Source organism: Lissotriton helveticus, chromosome 12 (assembly GCF_964261635.1).
Source record: "Lissotriton helveticus chromosome 12, aLisHel1.1, whole genome shotgun sequence".
NCBI classification, from domain to species: Eukaryota; Metazoa; Chordata; class Amphibia; order Caudata; family Salamandridae; genus Lissotriton; species Lissotriton helveticus.
In genome coordinates this window covers 467,453,616-467,475,287 of record NC_136073.1, presented here as the reverse complement: position 1 = coordinate 467,475,287, position 21,672 = coordinate 467,453,616, and the positions used below count along the sequence as shown (strand labels likewise).

Here is a 21,672-nt window from a genome sequence, read left to right as displayed (position 1 = left end):
CCCAGCCCCTGTCACCCAAAACCCAGACAGTCAATCCACAACCCCAGCAGAGGCCTACTGGATGGCTGAGCAAGGAAATGCTTGCTTTCTATAAGTGGCTACCTAGTTCCTAGGGCCAGTTATGTTTATAAGATGTTATAAACAAACTCCCCGTTCTGTCCTATGGGAACAGGTGCCTTGCAATAGTGAAAAATGAAATGGATAGTAATTCACTATCAGGACATGCCACACACACCAGGGCATGTCCTGCACCTTGCCCACAAGGGTACCTTAGGCCTACCTTACGGGTGACTGACATGCAAGGAAAGGGAAGGTTAGGACCTGGCAAGTGGGTACACTTGCCAAGTCGACATGGCAGTCCCAGACTGCACACAGGCTCTGCAATGGCAGGCCAGAGTTACATTTACAGTCTGTTTGCGTGGGTGGCACAATCCAGTGATGCAGCCCAACAACAGAATTTGATTGACAGGCCCTGGCACATTCAGTGAACTTTACTAGGGACCGACAAGTAAATCAAATATGCCAATCATGGAAACACCAATCCAAAACACAGTTTACAGCTGGAGCACTTGCACTTTAACACTGATCAACAGTGAGAAAGTGCGCAGAGACACTAAGCCAGCAAAAACAGAGCCAAATCCATGAGGTCATAAAGAAAAAAAAAAAAAAAAAAACTCAGGGAAAACACGCCATAAGATGCCAAGTCTAACACACCCCTCCTCTCTTTCCACCATACAATCTCCGCCTCTCTGATATAGAGCCACCCTATGTAGATTCCATCGTTCACCATTCCCCAACACAACATAAAACTTGAAGCCGCGCACCACTCTGAAAGGACCTTTGAAAAACCCTCTCAGCACACGTCTAATTTGAATTTTCACCCAGTCACCTTCAATAACAGAACTATTAGGGTTCGAAGTCCTGGATGACTCACAGGGTTAGGTACCACCTCTAGCCACCCACTCTCCCATCCAAGAAGGGACCATCTTGGTGCTGTAGCCCGACCTCTCATGAAAAAAAAAAAAGGGATTCTTGCGTGTAGTCTGTTGTCCCATAGTGAGCAATGCCCTGACTAAATCATGCACAACTCTTCTGACATCTTGACCTGCAGCCACAGACATCTGAATCACTCCCTTAACCATTCTGTTAGCCCCTTTTACTATGCCATTGCCTTGTGAGTCGTATAAGGCAGTGCAATTGCGAGTGATACCATTAGATTTGAGAACACTTTCCATGTCCCGGGAACTCATTGTGTGCCGTTGTTTCTAAGGAGTACCAATGGGGTCCCCCTCCTCCAAAAATATTTCTCGTAGCGCCACAATGGTTGCTTTAGTGGTCATCTCTTATGAAAGTTACAGACAACCACCTGGAGAATGTCAACAGCCACCAATGCAAATGTACACTCACTATTTAAAGCCGACCAATGAAATCAATTCACACACTGTACCACGGCTGATATGACCCACCACAGACTGTTTACTCACCTTAAGCCTTTTTTTCATCTTCCATACAAACACTACATTTCACAACCCACACTGAGACTTGGTCATCCATTCCCCCACCAGAATAATGCTTTGAGGCGGCACTGGGTTAGCCCTTACCCTAGATGTCCCTCATGTGCCATACCGTTGAGCTTTTCTCTGAAGCCCACCGGAGGAACAAACCTATCACCTCTCACTAAAACTTTCTCACCACATGTTGACAGTTCATTTACATTCGTGATAAAAGGTCACAGACAGGGCTATGCAGCTTTCTCTCCTGCAACCAGAGGCTACCTCCAAGAGAGTTTTTTCCCATCTCTAAACACCATTCTACCATGGAAAAGGCACCAGCTACCTCCCTTACAATCTCCTGCACAGAAGTCAGCGGTTCCTCATCTCCTTCCTCAGTACCGCCCATTGATTCCCAACGGACAGAGAATTGCACCAACCCGGAATGTACTCTAGATCATAGCGATATTCCTGAAGTCTGGCAGCCAATCTCGCTGACCCCTTGCCAGCCCCACCCTGGTAGTAACATTTCACCAAGGATTTGTGATCAGAGCAGAATATAAATTTGGTGCCCCACACATACATTCGGTCAGGCTCAACTCCCCACGATGCAGCTAGGCCTTCTCTCTCAAGGACCTAATAGTTCCTTTTAGAACTAGTCAAAAGCCTAGAAGCAAAAGCAACAGTTTTCTCACCTCCCGCATGTTTCTGAGCTAGCTGAGCCCCAGTTCCAGTAGCACTCGCATCCACAGTTATAATAGTTTCAGCTTAATATCAAAGGGAATCAGTACACCTGCACAACAAATTCCATTCTTAATAACATTGGAACATTTATCTTCATCAGGCCCCCATGAAAGAATCTAGGTCTTATCTGCAAACCTCTGCACAAACTTGGAATAATATTCTTTGAGACCCATAAAGGATCTCAATTGGTCTTTGTCTGTAGGTCTTGGAGCAAGTTCAATTGCTTTTAGCAAGTTTTCGGCTTGACCCCATTAGCTGACAGTATACCCCAAATATTTCACTTGCTCTGCGAGGAATGAGCATTTTTCTTTATGCAGAGTAATGCCAACATTCGCAATTCTCTGCAAAGCCTGTTTCAAGAATAAGTTATGTTCCTGTACCATTTTCCACAAAATCAAGATGTCATCTTAGAAGTAAAGTATGCTATCCATTCCTTTAAACACTTCAGATATCATGCGCTGAAAAACACTTACCACTAAAGATAGCCCATACGGCATTGGTGTGAATAGAAAAGTTCCTTCAAGTGTAATAAATGCAGTGAGTGGCTTAGAATCTTCGTGCAGCTTAATCTGATGGTATGCACTTTTGAGGTCCAACTTCGAAAAATGCCTTTCCCCCTTCAGCATCAAAACCAATTAGTTGATATTCGGAAAGGGAAAATGGTCTTCCACTGTGTTCTGGTTTAACGATCTCAAGTCTGCACAGAATCTCAATGACCATCCGGTTTCCTTGTGATGACCACCGGAGAAACCCAATTGTAAGATTCTACAGGTTCAATAATCCATTTATGTAATATTTCCTTTAACAACTCTTCTACACCATCCCTGACAAATATAGGAATTCTCCTTAGTTTATGTTGAACTGGAACAGCCCCCTCCGTAAGAACTATTTTGTGAACATAACCTTTCAGTATGCCCAATTTCTCATCAAAAACCTATTTGGAATTTAGAATATCAGTATCGGACTCATCATCCACAACCATTAAAAGCACACAGTTATATGTAGATCATGTTGATGCACCCATCCAAGTATGGCTTACGGGTCGACATAGGCAGTGTAGACATGACGCTCTGCTGCCCCTCGCATCTGAAAGCATTTTGACCAATCAGAGGCACTACAAATAGTAGCACCCTTGTGGCTTCAGTCTATCAACGGAGCCGCAAGGAGGGGAACCTGGAGTAAAGACAGCGTCCCAGATTGTGCAAGTACGGCATAGCCGAACAAAAATGAGAGAGGCCTGGGACTCGCCTTTATTGCCTGTTAGATTCTGACTACATCTTTTTTGATTTACAGAGTGCAATACTGGCACGTAGTTCCCCCTTGTTCTAAGGCTCATGGGACATTGTTATATCTACTAGCGGGTATGTGGTTGTAATATTCCTTGACCATGGCTGTCAGTGCGCCTCCTCATGGCAGCCCTCTGGACAGGAGAAAAGGGGGCCCTATGTAGCCCCCCCCAAAGACATCCCCTTGCAGGAAGGTGCAGTCACTCACTACACCCACCTGCAAGGGTGATCTCTTACCCCTCCTAAAAGTGCAGGCAGGTCGCCGCCTTCACAGTAAAACACCGAGTGGCTGCTTCCAATCTGCTCCATTTTTTACTTGAATGCGCTGCCCCCAGAGCCGCATGATTTTCCCTTTGTTAAGAAAACAGAATATGTCAGACTTTTGCTTGAATTTGAACTTAGAATAAAAAGAGTCAGCTCTGCCTTGTTGTTACATGCAAAAAACACAGTTGATGGACAGAATGTAGAACAATGTCATACATTCAACCCAGTACAAGGATCTGGGCCTAAATCCATCGTTTTTTTGCACTCCACACCACCCTGGGTTAGACTCTGCCTATATGCAAATCAGCTCTGACCCTGTGCCTCATGGGAACAGTCCAGTCCGATCTGCCAAGCCATGTCTTTCCCAGACTGGAATCAAACATCCAAGGACCGGTTTCTGGCTATCAGCCTTCATCAGCCTGGATAGCTTGACTCCAGTGGTGTGGAGAGCATGGGACTCACGTCTGCGCATACCCAGCCCACTCGGGGTGAAAATTGCAAAAAACACAGTTGATGGACAGAATGTAGAACAAGGTCATACATTCAACCCAGTACAAGGATCTGGGCCTAAATCCATCGTTTTTTTTGCACTCCTCACCACCCTGGGTTAGACACTGGCTATATATATGGCTTTAGGCCCAGATCTTTGTACTGGGGTGAATGTATGACATTGTTCTACATTCTGTCCATCAACTGTGTTTTTTGTTGTTACATGAGCGCATACACCCTCCTTCAAACACACATTAACATATTTGGTATAGTTAAATGGCAGCATATGATTTGAGACAAGTTCAGTATCTCTGATAACACCCCACTACTGCGGGATGCAGTTTCTTGGTGACTAGCTTCAAAACTCAGTTATAAATAATGGACTGATGTGCGCTACTCCATGAATGAAAGAAATGAGAATCTGAAAAGACAGTTTTCTGGCAAAATAATGTCATCCAATTGGACATAACTGTGGCCAGATTAAATCACATTGCCTGTGAAGCAGTATTTCATGGTTACATAGGAGGCAAAGGAATTTTTTTAGCACTAAGATTTAGCACATAAAAAGAAGATAGTTACAAAGACTGATCAGTTTTGGGCCTGTCAGTCCAAACTTCAGAGCAAGCGGCCATATCATGAGTAAAGTAGCAGAGCATTCTGCAAGTAGCAAAACTCATTCTTGAGGAAGTGCAGAAGGAGTCGAGCATCTCTTTTGAACCAAATTGTGCAGTCTATACGGCATGCAGATGGCAGTCTGCGCAGCTTGGAAACACAGCACTATGGTTGCCGTGTTGCAATCCTGAGCTGTTCTATCTGCAGTTCATTCACTAACTTCAACTACTGGCAACAGTTCAATGGTGTAACAAAACTTGAGGGGCTCCCTGCAAGGTACATGGATGGGGCCCCCCTCCTGTAATGGCCGCTGCTGACATTTGAAAGTGGTGGCTGTAAAATTAGTTTTGCAATGCACCACGGCGAGCGAGCCCAAACCTAAGAGGGGTCTGGGCGGTTCGGACCCCCCCCCCCTGCGAAAATTTTGAAAAAAAGAGTTGGCAAATGGTGCATTTCCAAGCAAATTTGAGAAGGCAAGAAGGTTAATAAGGCAATTGTGAAAAAGCAGTTATTACATTAATAAAGAGATATCATAATAACATAGGTAGGTGTTTATTCAGTATAACTACAGTACAGTGCTTCATAACAGACTTCGAGATACAATGCCGAGTACCTCACGGATTGTTTTTTTTATTTAACAAACAACCAACTAAAAAGGTCACAAACTAGAAGCATTCAAGAAGAAATTTTAGTATTAACGTATTGCCACCCAGGTGATGATGGTGATAGGATATTCTACCTGGCAAATCCCATGCCATGGGGTGGGGGTAGAATAAAAGAAGATATGCATATTGTGTATTCATTTAGTTCACCATTCAAAAGACCTCATCAGGAGTCACACATCCAGATAAGAAATATAAAAGTATACAAAACTGATGCAACGACTTGAACATCTAAGTATTGAAACCATTGTTGTGGGCTTTTAGAGTCTGGGTATTTTAATGATTGTGACAGCAGGATATACATGGGTTAATGTACCATCGGTCTTCACCTTTACTTCACTTTGAAATCTATAACACCTTAAAGTAAAAGACACCCAATTGATGGACGGAATGCAGAACAAATCAAAACATTCACCCCAGACGAGAGATCTGGGTTAAATCCATCATTATTTTGCTCACAATGCCACTCCAGTTTACACCTGGCCATATGCAAATCAGTCTTGCCTCTGTGCCTCATGGGAACAGTCCAGCCCGAACTGCCAAGCCAGGTCCTCACTGGAACGGAAACAAGCATCCTAGGACTGGTTTCGGAGTTTCACCCCTCTTCAGCCAGGATAGCTTGATTCCAGTGGCACAGTAACCCCAGGACCCACGTCTGGGCATCCCTGGCCAACTTAGGGCGAGAAACCAAAAGACAAAATTGATGGACGGAATGCAGAACAAATCAAAACATTCCCCCCCAGTCAAGAGATCAGGGTCACTTTAGCCTACACTACAACTACTGTGTACACACTACACATAGCAGTATAAAACAGAATTGCATGAGAAAAGGGCTATGAAGAGATAAGGGGCAATGTTGGAGTGTCAGTGTGGTAGTGGGGGGGGGGGAATCTGTGGAGAGCGTTTTTTCGTGCCTACAAACATTATTGCCCCAGGCACCATCAGTGCTAAAGAAGGCACTGTCTCTGATCTTGTCTCGTCACTCGTGCCCAATGCCCAGTTGATTCATACCAGAAAAATCTAAAATCCCTTCATAAAGCACCAAGCTGGCTTGAAATTTTAGAGTAACTTTACAGGTAAAAAAAAAGTGCGCATCTAACATTTTCCATTGACCTAATGTAACAATTGGATTCCATAACTTACGCTTAGTTTGCTTCACATGTGGATTTGTGAAAATAGCAGTTAAAATCAACAAGCATTTGCAGTACAATAGGACTCGCATTTGCGAGAGTTAGAGCTATTGGTGTTGTAAATTACAATGTAATTTACCCATCTGTTTAGGCATGGCGCGTGATGAGTGCATATAAGGTTGTGACTAAGTCAGTTACCTATAAAATAGTTTACTTATAAACAACCAGTTAGGGTGAAGCAGCCAGTGTTAAAGGCCATAGGTCACTGTGTCTGCAAGAATAGTTAACCATGTGTTAGATTTTAATGGTAGATTGATATATGATCGGCTCGGTTGGGGGAGATAATCATACCTGCGACTGTAGCTTAAGAGCCTTATTTGTATTAATATTCTTAGGTAAAAACCTACATTGAGAGCAATAGAAATTACACAAATCCACGTATGTGCACTGGGATTACCTGACAGCAATTTCATTATTGGTAAATCCAAACAACAAGTACTGTATTTCCCTATAAATGCAAATACGAAACATATGATAAAATTGGAGTTTAAAAAAGGTGGAAGACAAAAAGCAATGAGGGTTGAGAGTTCAAGTGTGGTGCTAGTGGTGAGTCGAGGAGGTCATGAGCGATGTGAAGACAAAAACATAGTAGGAAAATAGTTGAATAGAGAATGGAGGGGAGATTAACAAATGCATTGGATGCTGGGTGGGAAGGAGGACTGGGATTCAGAGTGGGTAAAAAAAAAAATAGATGTGTGGATGCAGGACCAAAGACGAAACGTTTTGAGAATTTGCAAGGAGGACTGGTTTTTAGATTAAACAAAAAGGCATGCATGTAGTCAAAAGTTGAGGGTGGCTGGAGAAGAAAGTAGATAGAATTCAAAGATGAAAGCGTGTAGGGTGGTTGGCATGGAGAAGCGTGAACCATGGTCAAGAACTGACATGGTTGTTAAAGTATTCTTAACCAAGGGAGCATATCAGTTAATTTCACATGTGTCTATAAAAAATAAATGTGACCTTGTGTAATGTTACTGGTGCTCATAAAGCGCTCCATTACTTTGGGTCAAGTTTGCGGTATATAAAAACTGCAAAAAGAGATTGAAAACAAAGCCTTATGATAATGAATGACAAATAGATACTCATTTAGTGGCCGATTTGTACAAAGCGAAACCAGAAAATAATGATAAATCACAGCTACCCCGACTTAAATGGTGTGATCTTAAGCAAATATTTTATTTTACCAAAACTCAATTTTCTTCATTATCACGTATGCATGCACTTTTAAATATGTGAGTTCAGAATATCAGTAGTAAAAAAAAAGGTGTGGCTAAAAAAGCCAAAATATTATGAAAGCATTACCATCAGGTAGCTACACAAACTAACTTGCCACAAAAATGTTTTTTTTAATGATCGTGCCAAATGCACTGTAGTATATTATGAAAGTCTATTAGTTAATACACTGCAGAGGTCTGTGTGTAACCAGAGAGCCACAGAATTATATCTTAGCACAGTGGAGAATAGTTACCTGTGTATTTCTAGTGCCACAAGGTCAGTCCGTGACAGAAAGTACTGAGAATATGTCATTCACTTTTTTTAACTTGCAGCACACACAGTAGAAGATATACTGCTACAAAATGCTTAAATGTTAAGATAAAATGGTGTTTCCAAAATATATATTTTAATAATACCGAGACTGTACGTAATTTTTTGTTTACATTACTATCCCTTCAACACCATGCCAATTAAAAACACTCACTGCACAACTCACTTGTTAACTCTTTCCGCTACCACTCAAAAAGAATGTCTTTGCCATCACAAACCTTTGATCAATTAAAGCCAGTACACGTACTAACTCCCTAGCATACTTTACATTTGCAGAGGTTTCCCTTTACATTTGCAGATTACTAGCAGGCCCCATTTACATTTCTTTCAGGCAGAAGGCACTCTGTCTGACAGGCTTTGGGGTTACAGCCCAGGAGACGTGCTCAATGATACTTCAGTTAAAGCACTTAATTTAAACTACTTGAATGAATCATACCCACTGCTGCTACTCAAGAGGAAATAGAGGTTAAAGGGGAGAGTGACAGGCCAAGGGCAGTGGGGTAAAGGAAGAGAGGAAGGGGTTTAGGGAGGGAAAGTGAAGCAGACACTCAGACACCCAAGGAGGACTAAAAGCACTCACCAGTCACTAGTTGTCTTGTTGCCAGGTGTTGGTGTCTCATCAGAATAGTCCACAGTGCTTCCTTTCAATGAGGCCCAGCTGCAACTCCTAAAAAATTGCCTCTTAATTACAGCTCTAAGCCGAATACAAGAGGGACAGAAGCATGCACTGTGTAACTGTTAAGTGCACATGACCGCTCGGACGTCAAGCCATTTTCCATTTTGCTAATGGCAATTGTTTTTATAATTATCATCCACATCCGTATAGCGTATGCTATCTGGGCTCCTCCACTGGCTTTTGGTAAAAAGAAGCACAATCAGCCCACAAAATAATAAACGCTTGTTTACGTTTTTCTGCTTTCTATGAAACTATGTAAAAGTCAATATTCTGAAGATAAAAGAAATGGTTGTGTAATAAGAATGTTGCTCACATCGAGGCGCTATTGAGGACCCTTACGAAGACCGAGGAGCCCGGCTTTCACCCCCCCATTGAGACTGGTACCCCCAGGGGCCAATTGCTGAATCATTTTGCCATGGGGTTATAGTGCACTGCCTTGGGTCTTTGTTACCAGTTCACTGTACATAACTTTGCACCCCGTTCATGGGACTTCTGTGCATTTTCAGATATAGGAATGAAATCAGATGGAATAAAAGAAATGGTGTGCTACTTGATGTGTGATTATATCACCACTTCACTGTGAAAAATAGGTCAAGAATTAATTTAATTAGCTCATTTCTGATAATAATTTTGTTTCTAGTGATAATTGTTATTTGCAACTGCCTCTCGAGCTCATGGCTACTCACTGCATGAAGAGTAAGCCATGCAGATAATTCCATACATGCCGGGCCAACGTCAATGCTTAGAAGGCAGCAAGCAAACAAAAAAACTTGGAAAATGTCAATTAAAAAAACCTCCATTGAAAGAGCTCCAAGCTAAAGCTACTCACAGTTGTCTTGGTAAGAATTAATAAAAACGCTCTGCCCAGCGGTGGTAGTTTCACATCCGCAGAGCAGGATTCAGTACACGTGTTTCCATGATCCCTGTTAAAGAGCTTGTGTTGAACAAGGGACAGGCGTTGGCTTGGCGCGCGCTCAGAGTAGGAAGAAGATTCGTATTGATTTGATTTCCCCAACCGGTTTTGCTGACATTAACCCCAACTTTTGGTTTCCCGTTAAATTTCTTTTTTCACCCTTACCCCGCTACCCCACTCTTTACCCCACCTATCTTGTGGCATGAAACTAATGTGTTTTTAGGTCTCGGACTAGCGTCCCACGAAGTGGGCGGAGTCCGAGATTTTATGTTGTCTAATATGGGGCTTGAACCCGCCCCTCTTCTCCATTGGCTGGCCTCGTAAATGCTGGCCAGCCATTGGAGGAGAGGGGCGTCACTCAGTTCAGGCCCCGTCTTAACGCGATTCGGGGGCGTTTTTCTCTCTTTTTTAAGCCCCGCCCCTTTTCTAGTTTTTTTGCGCTTCGTAGTATTAAATTCTGCATTATCTACTACTTTTGTATTAGTCTAACCTATATTATTTCTTATGCGTGTTTCTGTCACCTAATATGCCCTGGAGAGCGCTCTGATACCAGCAAGGGTCTTGTTCGCACTATACAAAACCTTCAACATAAGCTGTGAAGCAAACTGTTCTTGCAGGGAAACCGCGACCTGCAAAAAGTAACACCTATCCGTGCTCCAGCTGATTTTATAAATGTTAAAATTCTAGAAACGCAGGCGTTTTAATCCGTATTGCTACATACGTGAAAACAATGTTTTATTTTAAATGGTGCTTGAAAGCTTGTTCTTTATCTTTGTTCACTTGAAGCCGAGCCCCCACCCCCCCATAGAATGCTCTGGACATGGGGTGTACCCCCCCCCATCCCCTCCCCCCCAGCAAACGAGGGAGGGAGGTCTGTTTAAAGGTGTGTTGGGAGAGAGAGAAACAGACACCCCAGTCATAAGCTAGAGGCACCCCCCGCCCCCCACCCCACCCCACCACCACTCCAGGTTACATATGCAAAGCACTCTCTCTGTTAAAGGGCGCCTGAGATGGGAGCAACCCCCCCCCTCCGAGTCTGTCTTTCCAGGTATCAAATCAGACACACGTGCTTAAAAGGCGCAGAAAACAATATTTGGCAAAATTTCAGCATTTTCTTTCAATTTAACGAGGTTGGGATCTCTTGCTGTTGCCTGTTTCCTTGGGAGTGCTTGAAGTCGGCAGTAATGAGGCCAGGAGCTCCGACACCTCACATCTTGGGGAGCTGGGGGGTGGAGCTTGAAGTGGTGGGGGCCTGAGTGGGGCGAGGGATAAGAAAGACAAGGTACCGGTGCTGGATGCTGGAGAAGAGGAAACAGACTCCGTTTAGCTGGGCAGGAGAAGATGAGGTCTTTATCCCGAGTACAGCATATCTTGTGAACGGATGGCACAGAACTCTGTACTTTAGACCTGGCAGAGCAGAAAGAACAAGAACAGGGCTTCGATGGGACGGCAAAGAGGCAGAAAGCAGGCAGTGCAAGCTTCCCTCACACACGGAGCAGGTACAGCACAAGCAGCAGCAGTGCAAGCTTCCCTCACACACAGAGCAGGCACAGCACAGGCAGCAGCAGTGCAAGCTTCCTTCACACACGGAACAGGTACAGCACAGGCGGCAGCAGTGCAAGCTTCCCTCATACACAGAGCAGGTACAGCACAAGCAGCAGCAGTGCAAGCTTCCCTCACACACAGAGCAGGTACAGCACAGGCAGGATCAGCGCAAGCTTCCCTCGCACACGGAGCAGGTACAGCACAAGCAGCAGCAGTGCAAGCTTCCCTCACACACAGAGCAGGCACAGCACAGGCAGCAGCAGTGCAAGCTTCCCTCACACACAGAGCAGGTACAGCACAGGCAGCAGCAGTGCAAGCTTCCCTCACACATGGAGCAAGTACAGCACAGGCAGTAGCAGTGCAAGCTTCCCTCACACACGGAACAGGTACAGCACAGGCAGCAGCAGTGCAAGCTTCCCTCACACGCAGAGCAGGTACAGCACAGGCATCAGCAGTGCAAGCTTCCCTCACACACAGAGCAGGTACAGCACAGGCAGCAGCAGTGCAAGCTTCCCTCACACACAGAGCAGGTACAGCACAGGCATCAGCAGTGCAAGCTTCCCTCACACACAGAGCAGGTACAGCACAAGCCGCAGCAGTGCAAGCTTCCCTCACACACAGAGCAGGTACAGCACAGGCAGCAGCAGTGCAAGCTTCCCTCACACATGGAGCAGGTACAGCACAGGAGGGCAGCAGTGCAAGCTTCCCTCACACATGGAACAGGTACAGCACAGGCAGCAGCAGTGCAAGCTTCCCTCACACACAGAACATGAAGAGCACAGGCAACAGCAGTGCAAGCTTCCCTCACACACGGAACAGGTACAGCACAGGCAGCAGCAGTGCAAGCTTCCCTCACACATGGAGCAGGTACAGCACAGGCAGCAGCAGTGCAAGCTTCCCTCACACATAGAACAGGTACAGCACAGGCGGCAGCAGTGCAAGCTTCCCTCACACACAGAGCAGGTACAGCACAGGGAACAGCAGAGCAAGCTTCCCTCACACATAGAACAGGTACAGCACAGGCAGCAGCAGTGCAAGCTTCCCTCACACATAGAACAGGTACAGCACAGGCAGCAGCAGTGCAAGCTTCCCTCACACATGGAGCAGGTACAGCACAGGAGGGCAGCAGTGCAAGCTTCCCTCACACATGGAACAGGTACAGCACAGGCAGCAGCAGTGCAAGCTTCCCTCACACACAGAACAGGTACAGCACAGGCAGCAGCAGTGCAAGCTTCCCTCACACATGGAGCAGGTACAGCACAGGCAGCAGCAGTGCAAGCTTCCCTCACACATAGAACAGGTACAGCACAGGCGGCAGCAGTGCAAGCTTCCCTCACACACAGAGCAGGTACAGCACAGGGAACAGCAGAGCAAGCTTCCCTCACACATAGAACAGGTACAGCACCGGCAGCAGCAATGCAAACTTCCCTCACACACAGAACAGGTACAGCACTGGCAGCAGCAGTGCAAGCTTCCCTCACACATAGAATGGGTACAGCACAGGCGGCAGCAGTGCAAGCTTCCCTCACACACAGAACAGGTACAGCACAGGCAGCAGCAGTGCAAGCTTCCCTCACACATAGAATGGGTACAGCACAGGCGGCAGCAGTGCAAGCTTCCCTCACACACAGAACAGGTACAGCACAGGCAGCAGCAGTGCAAGCTTCCCTCACACACGAACAGGTAGAGCACAGGCAGCAGCAGTGCAAGCTTCCCTCACACACAGAGCAGGTAGAGCACAGGCAGCAGCAGTGCAAGCTTCCCCCACACACGGGGCAGGTACAGCACAGGCAGCAGCAGTGCAAGCTTCCCTCACACATAGAACAGGTACAGCACAGGCAGCAGCAGTGCAAGATTCCCTCACACACGGAACAGGTACAGCACCGGCAGCAGCAGTGCAAGCTTCCCTCACACACAGAGCAGGTACAGCACAGGGAGGAGCAGTGCAAGCTTCCCTCACACAGAGCAGGTACAGCACAGGCGGCAGCAGTGCAAGCTTCCCTCACACAGAGAGCAGGTACAGCACAGGCGGCAGCAGTGCAAACTTCCCTCACACACACAGCAGGTACAGCACAGGCGGCAGCAGTGCAAGCTTCCCTCACACACAGAGCAAGTACAGCACAGGCGGCAGCAGTGCAAGCTTCCCTCACACACGGAACTGGTATAGCACAGGCAACAGCAGTGCAAGCTTCCCTCACACATAGAGCAGGGACAGCACAGGCAGCAGCAGTGCAAGCTTCCAACACAAATAGAACAGGTACAACACAGGCAGCAGCAGTGCAAGCTTCCCTCACACAGAGCAGGTACAGCACAGGCGGCAGCAGTGCAAGCTTCCCTCACACAGAGAGCAGGTACAGCACAGGCGGCAGCAGTGCAAACTTCCCTCACACACACAGCAGGTACAGCACAGGCGGCAGCAGTGCAAACTTCCCTCACACACACAGCAGGTACAGCACAGGCAGCAGCAGTGCAAGCTTCCCGCACACACAGAGCAGGTACAGCACAGGCAGCAGCAGTGCAAGCTTCCCTCACACACGCAGCAGGCACAGCACAGGCCGCAGCAGTGCAAGCTTCCCTCTCACACGGAGCAGGTACAGCTCAGGCAGCAGCAGTGCAAGCTTCCATCACACATAGAACCCGTACAGCACAGGCAGCAGCAGTGCAAGCTTCCCTCACACGCAGAGCAGGTACAGCACAGGCATCAGCAGTGCAAGCTTCCCTCACACACAGAGCAGGCACAGCACAGGCAGCAGCAGTGCAAGCTTCTCTCACACACGGAGCAGGTACAGCAGCAGTGCAAGCTTCCCTCACACACGGAACAGGTACAGCACAGGCAGGAGCAGTGCAAGCTTCCCTCACACACGGAGCAGGTACAGCACAGGCAGCAGCAGTGCAAGCTTCCCTCGCTCATAGAACAGGTACAGCACAGGCAGCAGCAGTGCAAGCTTCCCTCACACACAGAGCAGGTACAGCACAGGCAGCAGCAGTGCAAACTTCCCTCACACATGGAACAGGTACAGTACAGGCAGCATCAGTGCAAGCTTCCCTCACACATAAATCATGTAAAGCTCAGACAGAAGTTCTACTTGCTTCTTCTCTCTTACACTCACACACACACACACACACACACACGCACAGCTATAGCACAGGCAGCATCAGTGCAAGCATCCCTTGCATAACCGGTGCAGCACAGGCAGCAGCAGGGCGCACACACACGCACACACACACACACACTCCCCCCACCCCAACACCATCCCCTGCATAGAGAACAGTTACAACACAGGCAGCAGCTGTGCAAGCTTCCCTCACGTGGAATATTCCAGCACTGACAGCAGCACTGCTTGTTTCTCTCACACACCAGGATACAGCACAAACCGTAGCAGGCAAGCTTCCATTAGTCTCAGTACAGGAAGAGCCTCCTTCATATTAATAATTATAATCATTATTAATGCAATTATTTTTAAATGACAATTTGTATAGCGTTAACAAACACTACCAAAACAAAATCTCTTGGTGCTATTAAGTCAACAAGGACTACAAGTAGAAAGGGCGTGTTTTATGCACCGCTTGCAGGTTGTCAAAACACATAAATTAAAGGCATTGTCATTTAGGATGCCAGTAGCTCTCAAAATCTCACAAATACGAGACCTATTGCATTGCAAATGCTTGTTTTTTTTATGTTCCTGTGTAATAGTGAATTTACTATTTGTATATATAGAACTCTAACCACTAGTATATGTAGTAGACCTTTGTACTTACTACCATTCCTATGTGTTTTTAGAGTTCATACCTCTTCCTTGAGTGACTTTACAACTTTTAAATTTGCTTTTTTTTCTGTTTGTATCTCTTATGTAACTCATGTAATCCAAAGTCCTTATGTAACGCAACTGGTTCTTTTGTAAAAGCGCTCTGACACCTTCAGGTAATGTTCGCGCTATATAAAAATAACATTAAATTAAAAAAAATAGCACTCTGTAAAATGCAGAGTGCACTTACTTGCTTCAATGGGGGCCCCTGGCATCTCTGCCTAAATCGTCTCACAGTCCTGGATGATGGATGCAATGTGAAGGACCTTCGTCTTTTTTAACTGGCAGGTCGGCTATCTTTATTGTTTAATTGTTTTGCAATGGGCGCTGAAGTATTTTCAATCCAGCGAGTTGACTTAAGAAAAAGACCTAAATGTTCCCCCTTTAGAAACAACGATGTGCATAATTCTATGCCTCTTAATGCCGCCCACATTAATTAATCAGGAGCTCTCCGGCCCGACGTCCGAGCACTGTGCTGAGGGGGCCCACTGGAGCTTGCCCCCCCCCGCACTGCAGGGGCTGTAGGGGCCTGTGTTATTCCCCTGCAACAGGTTCCAAGTTACTATATGTGCCACTGAAATCTGTGTAATCATAAAATGCAGTTGCAAAAGGACTCGGACCAAATATACATAAGCCATCCATGGGTATTTTTCATAGGCCTAATTTTACACAAATTTAGACGTCTTGAGACCCTCATAGTTGAGCTGTCGTGCTATATATGCTTGATTGATGTATAAACAATCTGATAGTAGCTAGGTACGCATGGAACGAGAAGAGACATGCTGTTGAATAGCCTACAAATTATCATTGGTAAAAAAAAAAAATATTTAAAAAAGATAACACTGTGAAAAACATTGCTTCATATTTACTTCTTCGAGACAAGTAACTGGGTACCCCTGGTACTTAATCTACATTCCTCCTTTAGAACACAAGTCACTATATCCTTGTGCCATGTCAATCCAGAAGCGTCCTATATGAATTCCATCATGCTTTATAATTACTACTGTGAGACAAAACTTCAGGGTGAACATCAGTAGACACCACTGCCGGACTGGGAACAAAAACTGGCCCTGGCAAACAGTTTGGCCGGCCCTCGGAGGAGGCTAGTTGGAAGCACCACTCCCATCTCACCAATGCAGCTTTTGTTACAGTGGGCCAATATTGCAGCTTTGCTGCAAAACCGGCCCCCACTCAGGCGGGCCCTCTGTGGAAATGCCCAGTGCCCACTACAGCCAGTCCGGCCCTGGTAGACACCTGTACTAGCATTTGCAGAATCTTCTTACTTTGTTGGCATCCAGCCATTACTAAGCTGATCTGCTCTCCTTGTGGACACTGTGATCCAGTGGTAACTTGACTGGTCACCTCATTTTAGCGCCTAAGTATCTGATATAGCACTATCTTCAAGTGCAAATGTTCCTTTCTAAGCTCTTGCTTCCCGAAATTGCATAATATTAAAATATTTTTTTAAGTCCTTTATATGTCTAAAATCCAGCATGAAAACTGATTTTTACTTAAAACATCGGATGTCATCTCTCCTTTCAAACGGTTCTCCTTCCTTTCCATCCACTGTATGCTTCTTCTTTCTCAGCACAACCATCTCTCACATACACCTTCTGCCTTAGTCGCTATTAATGCATTTCTGCAAATTGCCCTCAATTCACATAGCCACCTTCCCTCAGGAATGTTCGCACATAAATCTTGTTACTTTAAATCTACCCCCAAAGAAAATTAAATAAATGAATGAGAGGATTTGTGCGAGTGCACACAACTAATCCCCATAACCAGAAATAACCAATAATTCTGGACTAACCACCACCTTTGGGCTCCGGCGCAGTGTGCTGTCTGACAGAACATGCTTCAACACCTCGCCTGAGGTAGTAAGTGCTATATAATGCAAATACAAAACTGAGACTTTTTTTGAGACTCCTGTTACAAACTTACATTGGTGCCCAAATTTTATTTTTTCCTCAAAATGCCTGGGTAAATCAGAATCAGAAAGTAAGCTTTTACCTCCCCTTTCCTAACCCCGATTAGGTCTGGCTTCACAGTTTAGCTGTTAGCAAGATGCATTTTTACCACTTTCTTGAAATGCCTAGAGTGCCATTGGCTCCACTGAGAGGGGTAATTGATTAAACCTGCGCGCCCCTCCGACTTAGTTCTTCCACAGAAATTGTAAATATATCAATGAGTTGAAAGTCTACAGACCCTCACAAATGTTTAACGTGATATTAACATACAGTAAGGCAAATATAGCAGATTTGGCAAAAGACCAGCATCTGCAGAGAGCTATTGTTTCCCAGGTGCAAGCAGGAGTAACTCGTCAAAAACCAGGTTTGTCATTGCATTCTGGGATTTGTAGTCCTGGTGTTTCCCTTATAAAATACATGTCAGGGCTATAGCCCTTAAAATGCAAAGAATAAACCCGGACTGGCTGAACGAGTCGTGCAGGTACTTGGGTTCCTGGGACACGTGAGAGCTCTGTCGATGCATCTTTTTTACTTAAGGGGATTTTCTATAAATAGTCCTTGGGTGGGAAAGTGGAATTGTCTTCACCAGGTCCCCATCTTCCTCCCCTTGCAGATGCCCCCTACACAGCCACCGAGATAAAGCGTTATGGTGTGCGTAACAATAAGGGGTTAACGATGTAGGCACAAACATGCATGACACCGAATTATTATTGATAGACAATGCTTTGCAATTTCTGGAAACGCCTGTTCACCTCTTGTCACAGGTAGAATCAAAAGCGCTTAGAAGCAAGAATGTCTGGAGCTATATAAGTCCCAACACTAATAAGCTTACACACTTCAAAGGGCCATGAAACACGGTCAGTTGTACTCACCAGCTCCACGGTCACCGCCGAGTATATACCCCCGGCTTTGCTGAACGCCCACGGGAAGTTCAGAAGTCCTGCCCCCAGGGCAGATTTCAGCGTTATAAAAACAGCTCCAAATGTGGACAGGTTTGGGCTGCCTGTGTCCAGCGAAGGCCTGGAAAGCAGGCCGATGCTCTCTCGGGCCAGTTCTTCCATTTCCGCGGAGCTTGCTTTCCTCTCAGAAACCGAAGGGACAAATGCAGGCCTGAAAGTGTAAAAGCCGCACCTGAAACCAGGCCAGTGAGGGTCAGAGCTGAGCCATGGAGCAGGTGTCTCGAGGCTGCAGAGTCAATAAGTGCTAAAGAGTCAGACCCTTGTTTGTGGGCTATATTTTAAATTAAGTGCACTTATGCCCTACATCGGCCGCATCATTCCTTCAGAGCACTAGCCACTTCACCCAAGAGTGCAGAGCATGTGGGCCTGATCACAGCTCCGAGTAAAAGAAAAGAAAACTTCCCACCAATCAGAGAGCAGGCTGTGGGATCCAATTAGCTGCCTCTGCTTGCCCCAATCACCAGTGGATGTCAGTTTCAATTAACTTCTTCCAGAGGTAAGTCAAACATCGGAGCACGGTGACAGAGCCGTGCCACATTTTGCAGTGACATTCGTGTGCGCGAGAGGTCAATGAGGCAGGCGTGACCTCTGACCTATCCAGCACTGCCCTCGATTAGTACCTCCCACATGATTCGATGCCAGCTCAGGTGTAAGTTTTTTTAGGGCTGCATTTAACCTTTGCATTTTGGTACTTGTAGTCCAGTTTATGAAGCCGGACTTTAAGATTTGCAAACCCTAGATTACATTAGAAGAGGAAGGGCGGGTGGAACTACTCTCGCAAGCCACCTTGAACCTCGGGGAGAGTGATCGACAAGCTAATTCATCTAGAAGGCCCCCGGGGGGACAGGGAGGCCTCGCAGGCCTCGCCACCAGAGTAAGAAATGAAGGGTGTCAAACCGCATCCCGGATTTCGCAGCTTTTAATGAGTCGGGTCCGGGACGCCCCAGTGAAATATGTTGACTTTGTCAAAGAGTAAATTGCCGACGCCTGGGCACGTGCAGCAGGGCCCACGCTCTGAGATCAGAGCGGCACCCTGAGGGTGGGGGCGACATGCAGGCTTCTAATTTTCACTTCCAGCTGGGCTGAACGCCTGTGCCTCACTTAAAAGCCCATCAGCACTTTTTATTATGTTTGAGTCCCACTGAGAGAGAGAAAAAAAACACCCGGCCTGTTGTCACTTCACAAGTGCTTAAGAGACAAACTCCAATTTTAATCAAGGGCAGTTTAAATAAATATATATATATATATATATATAAATCCATGTATGCAAGAGATATGCATCAACTGGAAGAATGTTAGATGTATCTCTATATATGAGTAATTACACAAATAACAAATTACATAGCAGTTACTAATTTATTTTTATTTAATTTCTACTATAGTGCTATTCCTCCCAGTATAGGCGTCAGAGCGCTTTATATTATACAGAGGCCTTGAATCAGGCTAGTGGGTGAGTCTGTGTAAAGGAAGTGCTACAAAACATATTGAGGGTTATATAGCTGCCAAAATTCGAAAATGAGTGCATTTGGATGTTGGGTTACTCTAGTAAAATGGCCGTTCTTGCCTGGGCAAACAATTGCTCCTTTGCTATAGGGCAGACTACTATGAACACTGTGTAATGGATGAGGGTGTAGTGAACAGAATCATTCACCCTACCCGAGTACTTCAAACCAATCTCTGTACCTACATTGTTCAGCCTACTCTCATCCACACAGTGGACAAGCACTTCCTCTTTAGGGTAGACATTTGTATAGTGGTTTACAGTTGTACCGGGCACACATGGCCGATAAAAGCATGTTGCACTTGAACATTGATATGTGTGGCTTGAGGCTGATGAAGATCGCCCAACTTTCTTTCTCAGGTATGCTTTGCTGATGTCGCCAGCTTGATATGAACTTTGCGATGTAGAAACTAAGGGGCCCATTAGGATGGCAGGGGGATCGCCCCCGCCAGGCTGGCGGTAGCCACCGCCGGCCTGGCGGGGGCGATCCGCCCGCCATCCTTGCTCTGAAAACCCCCGCCATTAGGATGGCGGGGGGGGGACCACGGCGGACGGTAAGACCGTCCGCCGCTTTTCTGCTCCGGTGGCAAGGCGACTGGGGTGGAATAGGTATATTATTGGGCGGAGAATCCCTGTGGGGGCCCGTTGCGGGCCCCCAGCGACTCCAGGGGGGTGGGGGGGTGAACATGGGGGGTACCTATGGGTACCTTTGGTACCCCCCGCATTTTAAAGTGCAACATGGCAGGCACCGAGCGGTGCCTGTCATGTTGTGCTTTGAAAGGCGCATCCTAATGCCACCATCGGGACCCCCGCCCTTATGGCAGGTGGTCCCTTTTTCCGATGGGATGGTGGGCGGACAAAGTCCGCCCGTCATCCTAATGGGGGCCTTTGGGTTCGCAGGGGTAGAGGGATGGTAGAAATGAAAGTATGTTTTTGAGGCAAGTTTTGTGTGTTTTCAACACAGTTATGGTGCCTTCTCCATTCTCCTCAGCCAACACTTGGTTGTACCCGCCATTTTGTCTCCTGCGGTGTTCCCAACATACCTTCCTGGGAAGCGTTTAATGGTCTTAATTATTGTTGTCGGGGTATTGCTAGAACTTATAGTGAAATACTAATGACTGGCTATGTTTATCCTGGATGGAAAACCAACAGGACACCACAATGGCTCTGTGACATTGTGTAGACTGCATAATGCAGCTTCATCTGGGGGGAAGTAAATTATTGGTTGTCCTTCCAAAGGTCGTTCTTTTGGATATAGTTGGAAATGGCCCTTTCTGCAGGGTCAACCCCAAACATTTTGCCTTCCTCCTCCCCTTTTTGCTGAATTTGTATTTGTTGGCTTTAAGACTCTGAACACTGTACAACTGCTAACCAGTGCTAAAGTACAAGTACTTTGCCACTGGATTCAAGCTAGCCTGGTTGATGAGGGGTCTTACCCCAAAACCGGTCACAGGATGCTTGTTTCTGGTCCAGGGAAGACCTGGCTTGGCAGTTACAGCTGGACGGTTCCCATGAGGCACAGTGTCATGACTGGTTTGCATATAGCTGGGTCTAAACTGGTGTGGCGAAGTGATCAAAGCACAATGATGGATTCAACCTAGATCAGTGTCTGGGGGTGAGTGTCTGAAAAGTTTCAGCTCTACATACATCATCTCCTTGTGTTTGCTTTGTTTGACCTAAGTTGGCAGGGTATGCCCAGCCATAGGTCTCTATTCTCACTTCAAGCTAGCCTGGCTGATGAGGGGTGTTACCCTGAAACCGGTCACAGGATGCTTGTTTCCAGTCCAGGGAAGACCAGGCTTGGCAGTTCCGGCTGGACTGTTCCCATGAGGCACAGGGTAAGACTGATATACATTTAGCTGGGTCTGAACTGGGGTGGCGCAGTGAGCTAAAGAACAATGATGGATTCAACCCAGATCTGTGACTGGGGGGTGAGTGTCTTAAAAGTTTCAGCGCTCTGTCCATCATCTCCTTGTGTTTGAAAAGTACATGTGCTCTCTCTCCCCAAACATGGTAACGTTGGCGC

The 21,672-nt window shown here is 46.2% G+C and overlaps 1 protein-coding gene across 1 annotated transcript in view; it reads right to left on the bottom strand.

Annotated features, from left to right (window-relative positions):
• SLC38A8 (solute carrier family 38 member 8) overlaps window positions 1–18,519 on the bottom strand; it is a 401,988-nt gene extending 383,469 nt beyond the window's left edge. The window contains exon 1 of the mRNA XM_078671218.1: window positions 18,059–18,519. Within this exon, the coding sequence (XP_078527344.1) occupies window positions 18,059–18,247 (189 nt within the window). The 5' untranslated portion in view covers window positions 18,248–18,519. The remainder of the gene's footprint in view (window positions 1–18,058) is intronic.
• Between the last annotated feature and the right edge of the window lie 3,153 nt (window positions 18,520–21,672).